At 34.7% G+C, this 18,710-nt stretch overlaps 1 protein-coding gene across 2 annotated transcripts in view; it reads right to left on the reverse strand.

Moving 5' to 3' along the window:
- The window catches only part of FIG4 (FIG4 phosphoinositide 5-phosphatase), a 60,082-nt gene that overhangs the window by 32,506 nt on the left and 8,866 nt on the right, over nucleotides 1-18,710 (reverse strand). For both annotated transcript variants that reach the window (XM_008927852.3, XM_018078264.2), the window contains exons 2-14: nucleotides 17,490-17,588; nucleotides 17,170-17,293; nucleotides 14,368-14,524; nucleotides 13,048-13,098; nucleotides 11,617-11,765; nucleotides 9,654-9,782; nucleotides 8,069-8,169; nucleotides 7,456-7,618; nucleotides 6,804-6,901; nucleotides 4,680-4,813; nucleotides 2,748-2,864; nucleotides 1,532-1,577; nucleotides 231-379 (exon numbers count right to left, since the gene is read on the reverse strand). In XM_008927852.3, the coding sequence (XP_008926100.2) occupies nucleotides 231-379; nucleotides 1,532-1,577; nucleotides 2,748-2,864; nucleotides 4,680-4,813; nucleotides 6,804-6,901; nucleotides 7,456-7,618; nucleotides 8,069-8,169; nucleotides 9,654-9,782; nucleotides 11,617-11,765; nucleotides 13,048-13,098; nucleotides 14,368-14,524; nucleotides 17,170-17,293; nucleotides 17,490-17,588 (1,517 nt within the window). The remainder of the gene's footprint in view (nucleotides 1-230; nucleotides 380-1,531; nucleotides 1,578-2,747; nucleotides 2,865-4,679; nucleotides 4,814-6,803; nucleotides 6,902-7,455; nucleotides 7,619-8,068; nucleotides 8,170-9,653; nucleotides 9,783-11,616; nucleotides 11,766-13,047; nucleotides 13,099-14,367; nucleotides 14,525-17,169; nucleotides 17,294-17,489; nucleotides 17,589-18,710) is intronic.

Here is an 18,710-nt window from a genome sequence, read left to right on the forward strand (position 1 = left end):
GACTAACTAACATACCTTTCCACAAGCGTGAACTTTCAGCATGACTGGATTTTCTCAAGCTTTCAAGTACAGAAGATTTTTTTAAACTTCAATGAATAAATATTATTTATTCATTTCAGTAGAAATAACTATACTTTTCCTCTACATAGATATAATCCTCCTATATCTCTTGACTCCAAATTAAAAGTTAAAGCCATGACACACATGGTTTTATTATTAACATATCTTACCTTACAGCATCCGTATCAAATTGTAAATTTGGTTTATCAATCAATCCCAATGAATAGAGTTGGTATGCCAAAGCACATTTCCCCACCATAAACTGGGCCGTGTTAGTGCGATCTAAACAGTCCACACAATTGGTTCGGAGAACTCCAGTCTGGTAAAGCAATCCAAACAAAAGTTTTATCTTAATTAAAAAGTTACTACATTCACAATTATTACTTTTTTCCTACTATCCAAGTCTTACCAAATCTCAAACTATGTTTTCACAAAAATTTGAGAAAAGACATTTCTAAAAAATGTTAAAAAGCAGTTCATCTCTAGCAAGCTACATCAGATTGCTGCAATGCCTACTTCCAAAATATTCTTACTTTTATCAACACACAAACTGCATGTCTCCATGCCCTGAAGAAGTAGTTTTTGGGTGTGAGTCACAAAATGTCTTTTCAGAGATGAACTGTGATCCAAATGCTTACATGTATGCCACTGGTGACTATTTCAAATCACTAAAGAAAAAATAATCATTCTCCTAATACAGGTAAATCTGCAAGACTAACATTAAAAAAATCTAACTAGGGTTGATTTCTCTTTTTAAACAGATCAAACTCTGTCTGCTTTGCTGTTTATCTGCCTTCAACAAACATTTACCAGTGACTGGTTAGTAAAGGAATGGTCATGTGCTCTCAAACTTACATGAACTACAAAACTATGAATGGCAAGTCAAAAGCAACTAATGCTTCTTAAGAATACACCCTGTGTTCAGAGTATATCCAGGTACAAATTTGGGACTGTATGGTTTACAGTTTAGTCAGTACTTTTCTGACCTTAAAGAAAGACATGTTTACAGTTCTATTTTCTTTTAGTCATAGAAACTGTAACAATGTGCAGAATATTCATCACTGGTGAAAATGCTTCTAGTAACCCATGTTCATGTGTATGAATATGTTACCAGGGTTAGGCATTCTTATTCATTACTTCTGAATGATGCAGTTTGCTGAAATGCTGCTGTTTTAACTATCATTGCACTGCACACATTACAGACTAAATAATAATAGAAAGTAGTTAAAATACAAGCATTTTTCAGACAACCTTCAGCAAAAATAGAAGTCCAACACCATACAAGAACTTTACACCCTAATCCCCAACTGGACTTCTAGGACGGACAGTAGTAATACTGCGTACTAAAATATTAACTTAAGAGCAGTCTGTGAGTCATTAATCAGGTCTTTGAGTGAAACAGTTCACTGGATCTTTGAGAGTGATGATCTATATCATTATCACTATGAACTAAAAAAATGTGGTTTAGTACCTGCAAGCGACCAGTGGAAACAACACAACCTCCCAGTTCATTCCACCTGAATGACAAACAGAACAGAATGACTTAAAAAAATTTAAAAAAATAACATCATATCATGTATTGATCTACTCAGTGAAAAATGGTGACAATTAAAAACCTGACATAAAGCAAAATTGATATCCCTGAATAACAGAAAGCAATGAGAGCTTTATGCAGCAGTAAGATGTCGTATTTAAACCACACTGAAAAATAAAATAAAGGATCTAGTCTTAAAGTAGAAATATTCCAAAATCATACAAAATATTTCCTTTCTCCCCATAAAAAAGAGTAAGAGCAATGCAAGTGCACAAAAACTTAAGTAGGTACAACATCAATGACTGGAAAGTAGAGGTATAACATACACTGTAGGACAAGCTGGTTGATTTAAATCTTCTCCCTCATACTGATCCCAGGCATATGCGCTGGATACATCAATACATACAGGTATATTGTCCAGGTCTTGCAATTCTGTATAGGCCTTAACTGTACCCCAGAGCTAGAGAACATGATCCAGAAATCAAAGGTATTTTGAGGTAGAAGAGAAGTTATGCTTGGTGCAAGTAACCCCTGAACTACTGAATATTTTCAAGTTAGTTAGTCTGACTAGAGAACTGCTATGGTAAGCCTATACACTACATTTGAGACTCACCAGACTACCTCTACAGAACAGGGCACTGATGTTAGATCTTGCTCCTGGTAGTTCATCACATCTGCTATACTGCATGGCAGAGAAAAGCTCTAAGAGAGTTTGAGTTCAAACTGTTTCTAAACGAAAATAGGCTAAAATAGCAAGGATGCTCTTCATGTGAAATATGAACATCCATTTGGGTAGTGATGAATTAGATCCACAATACGAAAATGTGAATCAAAGTCTTACTGAACTTCCAATGTACAAGTTATTTTATTTCTGGATTTTCAGAGACTTGAGAGACTTCATCTGCAGCAGTCTAAGCAAATATTTTTTTTTAAAAAGTTTTAAATTTTTTATTTACTAATACCATAAAATCCATAGGTAAACACCGGCAACATTCAGATGACAATTATCTTATTACTATGCCTCAAAAGAAGTCACTTATTAATTTCCAAATTAGTAAGTCTTAAAATGAGAAATAATCTAATAGACAGAAATTCCAAACAGCTTTCCAAGGAACAGATGTTATTCAGTAAGCATCAAATAAATTATAGGTACTTCTCATCTGGACGCAAGATACTGCAGTAGGAATCAGGTCGATTTACAAAAAAACCAGTCTTCTTTACTACACTTTCTGCAATCACATTCAGTCTGTCAAGGACATTGCAAAGTTTGCTGAGGAGAGAAAAAAAAAAAAGACAGTCGAGATACATTAACACGAAAAAACGTTTCACTATGTGAAGTTTTTCCATAACAAAAATGATTTAAAGACAGACCCACATCACATTTTTATTCATCTAACAGTAATTATGTCTATAATTTTACTAGATTTTACAGACTTAGGAAACAGAAACTGACCATATCTGAGAAATTTTCTTTTTGATAAAACATATTACATAAACTGGAAGTGGAAGATTTAAAAAGTCTAACACTACTTGACTTTTACATCACGCTGATTTTTCTCTACAAAACTTCCTTTGATTCACAAAATATGAATGAGGCAGAAAAGGATACACGATTATGCTAAATCACATTCCCTTGTTTTGTTTGCAAGGTACTGTTTTGTTCAGTAACATTGGCTTCCATGTGCGGCCTTCATGGTGTCCTGCACCTTCTGCTCAGATCAGGGTGTCCATTTGTTCATTATGGGGGACTTTAACTTCTGTTTACTCATAATTTCATTTTCCAGGGTTTTATTGCAGTGTTTAAATTTCAAGTAGCAAAACCAATTATTTATTTTTTAAAGACTGCTAATACTGAGATAGAAGAAATATTTTGGAACATTTCCAACAGTATTACTTTCCAACACTTACTTCAAAATTACATCTTAAAACAAATACATCCTCAGTATTCCTGAAACTGTCAATTTTGTACATAATTTTGTTCCAAGCTCTCAGGTATTTTTTATATCTGTACTAGAGTGAACATACTTACATCTAGCATATCTTCTGAAAGGATATCAAGCCTTATTTTGAGTGTTGTTATTTAATCATAACACAAACAATTGCATATACACTTAACTGTGCACAGTGCCATTTTATAATACAAAAAGTAGTGTGAAACCATGTCAACTTTCAATGTAACATTTTCATGACCTACATGACCAGCCCTATCAACCAACTACTAATTGCAAACAGCAGATTGTTTTCCACAGCTTTTTTTCCCCAAAAATTTTAACTGACAAACATTAATTATATTCATGCCTTTTGACCCAAAAGAGTTTTTCCATTGTTTTGCTCAGATTCATATAGTAACAGACACCTGAAATATGATCTAACAATTCTTGTCTTTCTTCATGAATTTCTGGCAATATAAGATACGGTAGACATACGCATATCAGAGAGCTTTAAAACTGAATTGTATGCAACTTAAGAACAGTAAACTATACTTGTAGGTTTAAAATTTTTATGCCTTGTAAATATTTCTACTTTTTGGGAAACGTTAATCCTTTTCACATGATCTTACTACAGCATTGTATAGTCAAAAATTATTGAATAAAAAGTTACTGAATTTATTTGTCTTTCTAAGATACATGCTTCTAATAAACTAAAGGTTTTGTAGTATTGAACTTAATGCCCTCATTTCCCTTTGGAAGAGAAAATAGAAAAGGCTCATTTATATGAATTCATCTGTTTTACTAAATTTGTGCAACTCAATAAATTCAATGACTGAAATGGAACACTAACAGAACGCAGTGTTTTGACTAATTCAAAATGAAAAGTGAATGTTGATTTTTTTTTTATTATGACTTTTCTCTAAAATTTTCCTGTGCAGAGAATTTCAAAGTTTTCAGGTTTTGTTCCACTTTGCTAAGAAACCACAGAAAACCTTAAAATTCCTTCAAAAAGCTGAGGTTTTATTCTGTTCATCATCTTAATAAAGTTCTCCCAACATTCTAAGCTACACTGAACTGAAAAGTGACACACTCAGCAGCACACAGTCATTTGTATTGTGGCTACAAGCACTAGTACGAAAAAGGATCTTTTCTACCTTTTTGTGTATTTGGCCATATCCCATGGTATATATATAATTGCATGCTCTGGGGGTAAAAACTGGTTGAGATATGTTACAGCAGCAACAAGTTCTTCACTAAGAATCCTTTCGTGCTTTCTTTTTTCACGTTCCTTTAGCAAAAAGAAAAAAGTTAACATCATAATTTTTATTAACAAATGTATGTAACCCATACACATAAACAAATACATGTATGTATATATATAGGAAATTAAAAGTGGAAGCTGTAATAAGGGCAGATGATTCTTCATAACTAGTACAATTAAATTAACAATAGAAGAGAGAGAAAAATCTGAGCATTCTAGGTCTTTAACAATCTATCTGTATTAGTAGTAAAAGTCACCTGTTTCAATGACTGTGCATAGTCATTGGCTGAAAAATGGAATGCTGTAAGAGCAAAGAAGAGCACACAGAAACAAAAGTGGTAATACAGGTGAAATGGACAAAGATGAAAGAAAAGGAAAAAAGGCAGAAAGGGAAGCATCCCATTCAATTCTGGGGTAAAAGCGTACCAAGATAAATTCTTTTCTACTACTGACAGGAAATGGTGAACAACAGCTCCCATCTCCCAGTCTTGCAATAATTTTTAAAAATAAGAATTTTGTTGCCATTGTCTGAATATACAACATGCTTTCACAGAACCAGAGAATGGTTTGGGTTGGAAGGGACCTTAAAGGTCATCGAGCTCCAACTCCCTGCCATAGGCAGGGATGCAACTCACTAGAACAGTTGCTCGGGGCATTATCCAACTTGGTGTTGAACCAGTCACTCTGTACATTAATATGGTTTGCCTCTCACTCCATCCAAACTAAAACCTATGCTGAATGTGTACTATAGAAACTGCCTTGTCTGTGTTAACAGCAGTCTTAAACAAATAAACCCAAAGAAGTCTAATATATTCATTACTAATTAACAAGCTTCTAGAACAGACAGATATAAGAGGGTATGGATTTAAAGAAAGAGATGCATTGCCAGCCACTGCATCAGAAGCCCAATGTGAATAAAAGCATATAATGATTCATGAGTCAAGGTCACGTCAGCCCAGACTCACACAACCACAATGGGTTTTAAAAGCTATGGCTCCAAGAGACAAAAGTTTTCATGTCCACAAATACTATCCTAAGTTGATCCCACAGACTTCTGGACAGTCTTAAAAGCACTCCTACACAGGAATGCTTCTAGAAATAGAAATAGAATAGAAATAGAAAATAGGTTATTTAGTTGCCATTTATTACAACTTAGAGCTTTAAAAGCCTTCCTTTTGTATTTTACCTATATTTTTATACTAAGAACAGATACTACAAACACAGAAAATATGTTTTTTTTCAACTGAATACAGTTGTATAATATGATAAATTAAATTACCTTTTTTAAAGACGACAAGAAATAAGATATTATTCAAGCAAAACAAATCAATATATTAAATTCAAATGTTGGAACATGCACCACCACAGAAATTGGCTGGATCAAAACAGAAGAAACCACCCCAAAACAAAAACAACTTTAACACAAATACAAGATGTAATGAGCAAAATTACAGTGCCACTCAGAATCCAGGCTTTGTACCACAGCCTCTCACACAGCAGTGAACTCTGCAGCAAATGTGAAGCTCCCCCCAATAATCCAGCCCTGCTGCTGGCATTTCCTGTTAGTAAGCAGCAGATGCTTCAGTTTTCTCTCCCACTCATACTTCCATGACTCTATCAGAGCAGAGTCTTGGAAGCAAAAAACAGAAGATAAGTCTTTACCATAATATTTCAAATAACCACCTCTGTCAAGAAGTCTACAAACCTTGCTTTGCATGGAATCATTATATTTTGGTATTTTTTAGTGGTAAATTAAATTTAGTGATAAATTTATTCGGACTTACATGTAAAGGGTAATAGCAAAAATCTGAAAACAACAGTGAAAGGTTACAGTAAGAAGTCTGTAAATGTGGGACTTTTTTTTTTTTTGCAGGCTGTAGTGGAAGCAACTATGCACTAAATCATGTAGGATGGGATTTATGAACAAAATATTCCATTTATAAGCTAATATTAGTTTCAAACATAACCAGAATTACAGAGAGACTCTACAGAAATAAGCATACTCAAAATATTGTACCTTCACAAGATTCAATATAATAATAGGAGAGCCAAATCTCTGAAGCATTTGATCGAAGTGAAGAGCAGCAACATGTGCAAAAGGATCTGCTTGGTCCACTGCAACAAATACATATATTCAGGATGATAGTAAGCAATCATTTTGCCTTACAAGTACTCTTCACAAAAGACATACTAATTATCTGGTAGTAATGATACAATTACATACTTTCCCCTCTTTCCATGCAAAACCTCTCAAAAAAAAATTCCCTTTTCCAAATTGGAGGTGACTTTTTAAACTTTCACAAGATACTTACAAAGAACAATTATTCTGGCCCCATTAATCTTAGCCCAGACATTTTCCACCATTTTCAACAGGTTTAATATTTTATCCCCAATACTAAGACAAATGTAGCTAACTTTGTACACAAAATAAGCACAAAGAAATCTCTCATCTTCAAGTAGAAACTTTTTGTATTCCATTTCTGAATGTGAAGTCTAAGATGGAGATTTTTTTCCTAATTTTTTTTTTATCCTAAGTTATGGCTTCCCAAAGCACAAGTGCATAGACAATTACTTCATTTTTGCAACTTCAGTTTTCCCTTATTCTCTCAGATCTTTCTTTAGGTCACAGCACTACCCATCATCTATCACAAAGAATAACTTGTACATACATGTTATGGGTGGTTTAGGCATCATAGTCGAAATATCTTGAGACCAGTACAGAGGGACAGATCCTCGAACCTGAACATAAGAAGAATAACTCCCCACAGAAAATGACATAACTGAAGCATCATAAAGTATTTGTTCAGTCTCCACTTCATTAGCAACATCTCCCTAAACCAAAGAGAAATACACATATGATGTAGACACAACGCACTTCAGAGCTGCCTGCATTACACAGAACTGATCATTACAAACAGAGCACAATTAAACTGTAAGATACCTAATCACAGTCGTGAGAACAACACTGAAGGTTAAATTCCTATTTGTCCCTAAATGTGTATTATCAAGGGGTTTTTTCCTCTGTTTGGGAAATAACATTATCTCTAAGTGTAAAAAAACCAAAACAACGGCCAATTCAGAATTATTAAATTTATTACTATTACAACTTCATTATCTCAATTAATAACGTAATGATACCTGTGATAACGTTATCTAAGAGCATAATTTATAGCCAAAACCCTAATAACCCTCTAAACCATTTCCATTCTTCAGTCAGTCAAACTCAAGCTTTCATACTGTGGAGGCAGGGGGAAACAACCCCCAAAATCATATTTGATTTACCTCAGAGTTTGATCCTCGTTTCAGAAAGCGTGTTCCAGCAAATTTGCTTGATCTTCTGGCTATCAGAGTGACATATATAGGGCGACCATATATTAACAGTTCTTGAAAGAGAAGTTAAGGTTTAAGTGCCACATGCAATTTTTTGTTCACTTACTTTATGCAAGAAAAATAAATTCTAACAGAGGTGTATGGAACTGTAATAGCTAATTTACTAAAATCACCTTAACGGTGATGAGTATCACGATTTATTTTGCAGTTGGGAGAGAACATTGTCCTTTTCAACAATCAGTTTTAAGAACTTTGACAAGGGAATCTACATTACAATACATCAACCACATACACAACATACAGATGAGAAGACGCATTTCTATTTTATGAAGTGCCAACGGAGGTGAAATAGGTACAAGATACACGTAACACTGCAGATGCTGCTTTAGTGAATACTGGAATTAAAGCTTGGGAGCTTCTATTTTCAGATCAAGTATATTAGTCACCCTCTAATTACTTGTGTGGAAAAATAGATAAATTCACAACTACTTAAATAACAACAACTGGAAGCCAGAGGCAAACAGGCTACAGATGCAGTGGTGGATTTTTATGGGCTTTTTATATTTTACTAAAAACAAACAGATAGATGCCTAGGGTGACTATCGCTTCCTTAGCATAAGGGAGATGCAAGGAAGAGGAAAGAAGGCATTTGCTCACACATTAAGCAGCTGCAGGCATAACGCTGCTGTGGTCAGATCCACAGCTACTACTTTGTTTAAGTAAGACCACAAATAAATAGCAGCATATAAAAACAGATCTAACTTTCTGCCTGGGGACTAAGCCAATGACCAATAGCCTTACAATTTTAAAAAGGCAAAACTAAATTTTGCAGACATCACTAACCTTAACTTCATAATTGTATTTCCTTCCCCCTAGAAATTTTATTGACAGGCTTTTAAACTAACATGATACTGTTGATGAATAAATTAGAATGTCATTGTAATACACTGAATTCTTATCATGTAAGATGTTGAGATGACATTTCTTTGGACTGTGACATACATTTGGGTTTTTTCTCCTCCTGCTGCAATATACATAGACCCATGTAACCATTTAAAATAATATATAGTCAAGAAAAAAGGCTTTCAGATATCTTAGTGATCTTCACACAGCAGAGCTGAAGTTCTATCATCATCTTCACAGAAACAGAGTAAATAAAAGCATTTCTGCAAATCTCAGATACTAAAAAATGTTTTAGAGAAGATTAGTAAGCGAACATTTCTATGTCAGCAATCCAGTTTTTCCTCAAACATCTGAAAAAATACAGCTGAGCCTTAAAATCCTCTCAAGCTCTTAACTGCTAAACACCATGCTTATAAACAGAGCCTCACCGAAAATGCAGTCTACCTGTCAGGCCTTGTTATAAGAGCATAATCACATTTCTTGTTTAGCATAATACCTAGAAAAGTACTGAAAATAAAAGCCAGACAATAATTCTAAAATTGAACGGTATTTATATGACAAAGAAATAACTCAATGTTCAAACTTTTTTTAAAAAAATGATAAACCAACATTTATTGCAACGGTAAAAGGATACTTGATTGCCCACAGAATCCATGAATAATATACAGCAGCCAGTCACGATGAACAGTATCTCTTACTGCTTCCAGAAGCTTGCCATTCCAGACGTACTTTTCGTAAGGTTTACTGCAAATCCCAAAGACACCTAGGAGGTTGTTCCAATGAAAATGCTTAGCAATCAAGAAACAAGTTTACCTGCACTGGACTGTTTTAAAATGCAGATCATTGGATCTCTGTTTTGATTTTCTCTTGACTGTAGCTCAGTGTATCATTTACTCACAGCCCTGAAGTTTGGCAAAAACAGATAAAGCACATGCTGAAGTCCAGCATTTAGGAGGATTTGCAGTTTTGCTATAGTCACTGTCGTGGTTAAGTGCTTTCATACAGATGTTACTGATACTTCAGTACTGAAAAGAAATCTTTGCACAGTAGCACAAAGGGATCTGATAACAAGGGAAATAAAGTTGTGAATTCCAGTTAATGCTCTTACAGGAGGACTTAACAAGATTTTCAATTCTGGGTCACCTCTGAAGTTACCCACTAGGTTCTGTAAGATCATGCATAACCCTGTTCCCCTTTACAAAAAGCACATCAATCCATTTTCACATAATTTAGCGTGGTTTTCCTAATTTACACTAACAGCAAAAAAACACAGCTATTGCAGACCTGCAAATTAAAATTCCATTTCTGATAGATCTGGAACCTGAGTCTTTTTCAAAAATCAGGACCGAGATTATAACTGTTAATGAATGGTGGTAGAGGGAATTGAATGAAATCTGAAACTTAAAAGAGAAGAAAGAGGACAAGAACTCTTTTCCTATATTTTTTGCATACTTTTTTCAAATGAAATTTCTGGCAGGAGGAATTATATTGCCATAATATGTATGTCAATTATAGCAGACAATTACAGCAGTCAAATGTTCTCCTGCAGGAAAAAGAGGAATTTCCTACTAGAATGCAGGTGAAAATGCAACTTTTGAACAAACTGTTGATGAAGGAGTTAACACATTCAGAAGAACCTGGTCACAAGCACTTAGCCAGCAGTTTGTCCTCTTTCTTATTGCTAGCAGCATTACTTTGGGAAGAATTAGTTCTTAAAGAACAGGCCACTGTCTTCACATATTCTGTGAACAGATATGTGACTAGCACACACTGCTTATGGCATTGTCTTAATTTCCTAATGTTTTCACAAAGACAAAGAAGAGATGATGTGCTTGTAGGGATTCCTGCAGAATCTTGCAGATGAAGAGTCTTTGCAGAGGAGGAATTATTGCTCCTTTCACTCCTTAATGGTCCTTTCTGACATTGCAGTATTTGATAACCAATTCCTGATATCTTGATATATATGTGGGGGTTTCATTCAACAGAATAAAATCCAATATTAAGAATTTCAGAGGAAACTTTGTGTGCATGTGTACGAAGGAAAAGGAAGAGAAAGTAGTTTTTCTGTCTGGTTGCTCATCTTGGCACTCTTAGGAATATGTTACATCCAAACTGAAGTCTGTAGTTTTCAACTGAAATCAGTAATTTTTCTCAGACTTCCTGACAGGGATTACTACATCAAGATGATACTAACTTCACACAGTTTCTCTGTTACCAGTATTCTCCAACATGAAACAAAAAAGATTTATTAGTACTTAATCAGTTATTGCTTCCCCTTCTCTTTGTAACTCATTCCTACTGGGAGACTTACAAGTCAGCTGAGTAATCAATTGCTGAAAAACGTCAGCATGCTCAATCATCTCCCTGAGTTGCAATGTAACTTAAAACAATTATTATACAACTCTAGAAATTGCATTACTCAAATTAAAATGTCTGTAATTGGCACTTTACAAAATATTTTATTGACTCACCACTGCTAGGAAACTACTGACCAATAACAGAAGGCCTGAATGTTCCTCAGAAGTAAACTTAAGTGGAACATATTTTAAATGTAGTCACGAGCAACAACATCAGCTTAATTAGGTGTATTTTCTTACCACTTCCCCCCTGTGTTGAAAGTCCTTCATCTTCAAATATATCAAAACTCTCTTGCCGGGTCTGGGTTGTTACAGTTTTTAATGTCTCAAGTGGCATTCTCAGGACAGTAAGATTATACTGAAGCGAGTGAGATAGATCATAGCTGTAACTGATAGACAGTTAACATTTATTAGTAATTGTAGACGCAGAGGAATTTTCTGGAAGCCCTTACTCTCCATCTGTATTTACATTTAACACCGTACTATTTTCTCCATTAGAAAAGACTTCTAAACAAGATACACGGGTTCTGATTCTATAATGGCAAATCATACAAATGATTTCCAAAAGAAGCATTACAAATATAGCAACTGTTTCCAGTTTACAAAGGCTGAAAATGTGTTTATATATTCTTCTTATAACTGAAAACTAAACATGACTTTTGAACTTAAATCCAAACCCAACCTGAACCATTTTATGATTCATTTTATGGTAAATGTGTTAGAGTCATATAAGAAGTTTCTCCTTCCCTCTCTACAAACAACCACAGAAACAGCACAAATTCATCATCTCCAAGCACAGGGAGTGGGCTGGGGGAAGTTATATAATGTTAGGGCTGGGAGACAAAGCATGGAAAAAAAATTCAGGTTTTATACTGTGAAAGAGTTTCCCCATACAAAAGCATGAAATACATATAAAGCTTTGGAAGGTTTTGTCTTCATAGATCCAGCTGTGACAAAAAGCCTTAATTTTCCAAGAGGAAGCATTTCTAGACTAATACACTTTTTGATATTTGCAAGAGGGATTTATTTTGTTTATTTTTTTAAAGTCTTTGGGTCTTCTAACTACTATTGGCAGGTTTATCACCACACTTCTCCCATTTTTTTGTTGTCCCAAAAATCTCATGTAATAGTAGCTGGGACATAGAAATTTGTCTTAGGTACAGCATTTATGAAACAATAAGCAAGAGAATTGGTAATGCCTAAAAGACCCTATGAAAGATATATCCCATACAGGGTATATCTTAAATAAGGACCTATTTCCTCTATCTTCATTTCTGAATCAGGGCAAAGGTTTATTTTCGGAAAATGAGATCAAGAAATAAAAATGACAGGACAAGTAAACCCCTGAAATATAATAATTTTCCAAGACAGAACTTCTGCATACCCTGGCAAGACTAAACAGTCAGTGAAAACAGCAGTATCAGTGCCAACTTTTTACCAAGCCACTAATAGTTCTCTATTTTTTAACCTAATAGAAACTAAAATCCTAACTAATTGGTTGAAGGAGAAAGCAGGTTCAAAACACACAGACAAAAATGGACAAGCAGCATGATCATGTGTCTTATTTCCCCGGAATATCAACCTAAGGATCTTGGGTATCAAAATCAAAACCTTAACTTACAGCAAGTATAAGCACACATTTTTTTTAAAGGAACAGTAACTAATACCTACCTAAAATAGAAGTTGCTAGAAAGGTCCACATTTTGAAAAATTCTCAGATACCTAGCGAAATAATGCAAGTTATAGGAAAAATTATTACTCAAACAAGATAGACCACAAGAAGTCATTCAGAGGATCTTAGAAATTAAACTACATATAAATATTGACTCTTGCTCTATGTTCCCTTCCTATCTTACTGTAATTGTTTTGACAGGTAATTTCACTAGAATGTCAGCATTTGGATTAAATAAATCAAATAGCTCTGGGGTTTTTTTTAAATCTACTGTCTTCTCATGGACATACTCTGTTTCTTTAGGTAGTTGTAGATAAAGTTGTAGTTCTATTTTCCACAATTTTTCAGAACTTAAACAAACAAACTCTTAGCAATACTATACAAGAAATAAAATTTTTCAGTTATTCTCAAATAAATAAGAAAAAAATATCTACCTCAACTTGACATAGCATTGCAAATTCCCATAAGAAACTATAACACTGTCTATGAATGATAAAATGGTTGACATAAATATGTAGGTTATGATCCACTGCACACTAAGAGGGGAGACTGAGGTCTATGATCAATCTGACCTTAAAGTGGAAGCTCTTTTAATATTTACCATCAGTTTATCATAAGCCATCATTTTTCGACTATTCATACTTGGTACAGACTGAAAAGCAGTTTATTCATACCAGTTGCCTGGTATTTCATAGCAGTAAAGTTACCTTAGCCTGATAAAAACACCACTATGACACAGTTGTACATTTCAGACAAGATTCCCTGATGATCAAAGGCTCAAATTTCTGTCTTCAGAAAAAAAGCACCCAAAAAGAAAGAAGCAGCTAAACTTACCAGTGAGTCAATCCATCACCCTTTACAACAGCAACATTCGCAAGATTCTGACAGCACAGAATCATTTAATGATCTATTCAGCACTTTTTGAAGGGCACAAAAGATCTCTTCAGGTGAGATTAACATCATGCTAGAGCTACTAAAAAAAGAACAGTGTCCCAAACAATACAAACCAGCATAAGTATTACTTTGCCCTTGTAGGAACATTGCTTATATTTGATGCTTCCTGCAGATTTGCTAAGCTGTAGCTCTGACATGTAGGTGACATGGAGATGCGGACGAAAAACGCTAGAAGACTGTAACAGTTGTATTTACTCTCCAGGTCAGAGGCCACAGCACTTGTAGCCTATTTTCCATCCAAGTAAGACAAAAAGGCTTTAATAACATACTAATACAAAGGAATCCATTACTGAAATTTCTAGTTGCAGTTATACATGACTTAGAAAATATTCAAAAAGTACACACTGATTACCAGCATTATTTACCTGGCCTCATCAGGATGACTGACTCTTACAGAGTCATTTGGAATGTAGATCATATTTGTATCTTCTATTTTATATATTGAATGACCTCCAATATCTGCCATTTTTCTTCTTTTTGTTATTAATACAATGTAGTAGCCTTCTAAAAACCTGACAAAACCTGTCAAAACAGCATTAAAATACTTTTAGTTGCATGTTTGGGTTGACTTGATAAAACATATTTAGAAAAACAGTATCAGAATTGTTTCAAGACTTCATATAATTTTTGTTTGTTCTTAGTGTTACAAGTATAATGTGCATATATATACACACATACCATGATATATATATATACAAAGACATACAGTCTTAAAATTCACCCACAGTAAGTGTTAATCAATGAAGTACATAGTTTTTGCTTATTTTCCCTTCCACTGTGCATATTTTTAATATTAGGTAGCAGAGTTAAGACACTGAAAATCTGGAGTAAGTTTCTGTCTACTTAGAGTACTTATATTTGCTTTTTATAGAACTCTCATTTTTCAGAGTAAGGCATACTCTAATTACTTCAGATACCAAAAGGTTAATTTTCCAGGACAAGGAAGAATCCAAATTTCCAATTTTCTTTTCAGGTTTATGTATTCTCTGCTGGGGAGGGACAGAGAACAGCAAAGGGAATTGTGGGTATTACAACACCTCTGTGCTCTCTCTTCTTAACAGGGAATTTAGTTCCGTGATTAAAGCAGCATCTCCCCAGAATCAGCCACTCAGAGCATCAGGGGTAATCCTTTTTTCCTATTTCCTCTCTCAGATACCACACCTGACCTTAGTGAAGTCCATGATGGGGAATGACAACACGACACACACGGACACTCACAATTCACATTTTTACTCGCATTTATATTCAGTTCTTTTAGCTCTTTTAGCTTTGCATTACAAAGTAGAGAAGAAGGATGAGCAGAGCACATATTTTCCTCCCTGTCACTGCTGGAGACTGCAATGTGATTGAGTGAACTGCAATCTTTTCTTCTACCTTATTAGCCCCCCTTGGAAAAACGCTCTCACCTGCACAAGGACAGGAGGCCCTGCTGACAGTAAGAAACAAATCTTCCATTTGAAGCAGTCAGATTATTGAATTTCATTTGTTACATAGTAGTCACAGTTCTGCCTGTATCCTCCAGGTACAAAAATCACTGATGTGAATAGCCTCTATCCTTTGAATTTCACCAAACATAAGGAACCTGATAAGGAACCCAGCCTTTCTCCTTGGCCTGGTTCCCTCCCTTTAAAAGCAATTTCTACTGTTAAACACTATACAGTAAACAGAACTCAGCTTATTAGCACCCCCATTCTGAGTGCACTGCATGTACTGCATCTGATTAACAAAATAACTACAGAACAGGACAGAACAGAACAAAGCTGTCCTTTACAATTTTACAAAAAATAGCCCTGTTCTCCTCACCTGAGTCGAGAGGCAGAAATAAACAACCAGTTGCATTCTCTCAAATTACATGTTTATACAGATATGATTAGGTAGAATCTAGACTGGAAGATGTCTAAACCATATACTTTGGAAGTATATAATCTGTTACAGAGTGCTTTACTTCTAAAAAGGCATCTAGAAATACATATCCCATATCTGTTGGCCAATATATTTGTCCAGCTACAGAATAGAAACTCTTCTGTTATGAAGAGTACATATAAACAATCATACAATTGGGATGCGAAATTTTAATTGATCACAACCAGTTTCCAACTGAATATATTATCATGTACTTAGACAGTGAGCAGTGATGGCTTGTTCAAAAAAACCCCAATGCTGCAAAACTGTTAGCAGCTTCTTTAGGTTTACCCACATTATGAATACTCTTAAATTAATAAGGAACATAAGCCCCATCTGAGGAATTTCTGAAAAGTGGATGCATTGATAAATTCCAAAATGCTTCATGGGCAAAAAGAATACAGAAGAAAGTCTATTTTGCCACTTTTGATTGGAATAAAATTTTTATTATGTTTTGATTGCTAAGCAAAATGCAGGGGCATCTTTTAGAGTAATTGCATTCTCCAGCTTCTCTGTAGCTTCAGATTTAGATGTTCAGGTATATATTGACTCTAATAAACCACAAAGTACTCTTGAGGCCTGCCACAGCACACGTTAACATTTACTTTAGAGATATCACCCATCAATATATTGACCTCGGTATCAGATAACAGGCAGGAAAGTAGTGACTTTCAGATGAAGTTAGAAGCTATTAAATCATCGAAGCAATGCTTCAGGATTATGGACAGCTGAGCAGCATTATAAAATTCAGTTGATGTGCCAGTCAGCTAAACAAACATGAAAAAGAAATCTTTAAATATGTCACTGCAAAAAGTTAACCAAAAAGAAAATTAAGTCTTCTTTCTGAATAGTGTCTGATAAAGAAATATAGCCTAACAAAGAATGGCAATTTCCATTTTCTTTTTTAAAAGTATTCTGTGAGCTCTGGATTTCAGGAACCAGGTTCCACCTGGCTTGCATAATTTGTATCCTAAGATCAGCTGAGTTTGGTGAGATCTTCAGCCAAGTTTCTAGAGTTTGGCTATTTCCTAGTTCTCTCCCCTAGTGACAAAGAGACTGGTTACAGCAGAACTATCACCCCTGTACTGGCCATCGTTTTCACAAAGTACACAAAAACCTATCTCTGAGCATGAAAAATCTCTAAATCCTCTTCAGTTCTAAAAATAAATAAAATCAAGGGGAGACAGAAAGATATACAGCATGACACAGTAAGCTTCACCTCCCAAGAAAACAAAAGATTTTATAAAATCAATCAAAACACTTACCTACAATACCAAAAGCAGAGACAGCTCGAGATAACCCAGAAGAGCCCTTCTGCCCAATCTTTGTTCTGTTTCCCAGGTCTAAACGTCCAAGAAGTTCCCTCACCTCTTGTTGTGTATACACATGCTTTAAAATAAAAAGTCACTTAAGTTACTGCTTTGGTAGTTAAATGTTATTTCATGTCAGAGACCAGCAGAATTTACTTAATATACAATAAACTAAAGGCCTCCCCTACATCGTCTGTTTCCTGTTTCAGTGCTATCAACAAGTAGCCAGTATTATTTGGAATAATGAACCAACACAACAAAATAAATACACTCACCTTATCATCAATTATAACCAAATCCTTTGGTTCAGTGCGATCTATTTTCAAAACACGGTACTTGGTTTCTGCAGGATTACTTCCAACTAGAAAATACCGCTACATAAAAAAAGAAAAAATGTCAGAATATTGTACAAGATAAAGCAACCAGAGCCCAGTGTAACACAAGGCATCAACAATGCCATTTACACAGCTTCTAGACTAGATCCATGTCACCTAACAAGTATGTAATAGTCTGTATGGACTCTTAATGAACTGGTTTAGTCACCATACTTTAGGTAAGGACATTTATATACAATCAGCCTTTACAACTTAAAAGACCTCCTCCACTCTTCTGTACAAGGAGGGAAAAAAAATTAGAAATTGAAGAAAGGTGAAACCTGTTTAGAGAGGCAAAAATATAACTTACACTAGGTACTGTCCAACGGCACCCTGCCCCAGCCATTACTGTCTTCCCACTTGCTTTGTAAAATTTAGCAGAAGCTTATATATGTTTGTAACTTTTCATGATCTAAAACTAATGTTGTTACACTGTAGTCAACTATTTCTGACAACTAGTCTTTCGTGATCCATACTAAACCCAGAAAAATTTTCAGCACTTCAGTACTACAAGTTTTTTTTAATTTTTATTCATATTTGATATGATAAGACTTCTCATTAATGTTCCTCCACCATACTCAAATTTGCTGATTAACAATACTACTGTTTAAAAAAATACTAGCTTTACTTCACATTTAAAATATGAAAGAAAGACCAGAGATAAACATATAATATGTCCATTTCTCATGTAAGGGAATCAAACTATAAATTAATTTTTACATTTAGAGGAATAAACAAGCACAGGTTGTAGGACTGACTTGCTAAAAGCAGCTCTCATTTTACTAACTCATTTAATCAGTGTGGTGCTACCACACAGCAAGGTGTAACTCATTAATAATGCTTAGCCTAGTAGGAAAGCATGGTAAATTTATGTGGATCTATGCAGTCAGCTCTTAACTTTAGAAGTCACATGGACTTCAGATGTGAGAGAGGAAATCAATAATAACATTTATATGAACCTCACAGTTTCATAATTTATACAATTAGATGTTAAGAAACATCTTTACAGCCAAAATACTTAAGGTGAAAGAAGAATTCAAAGCCCTCTTCGGCTTCCCTTAATTCACAAAAGCATCTACATAGCCACTAAGTTCTAAAAAAGAAAATAAAATATTTAACTTT

The sequence above is a fragment of the Manacus vitellinus genome, unplaced genomic scaffold (assembly GCF_001715985.3).
Source record: "Manacus vitellinus isolate BGI_N305 unplaced genomic scaffold, ASM171598v3 scaffold_4_pilon, whole genome shotgun sequence".
NCBI lineage: Eukaryota > Metazoa > Chordata > Aves > Passeriformes > Pipridae > Manacus > Manacus vitellinus.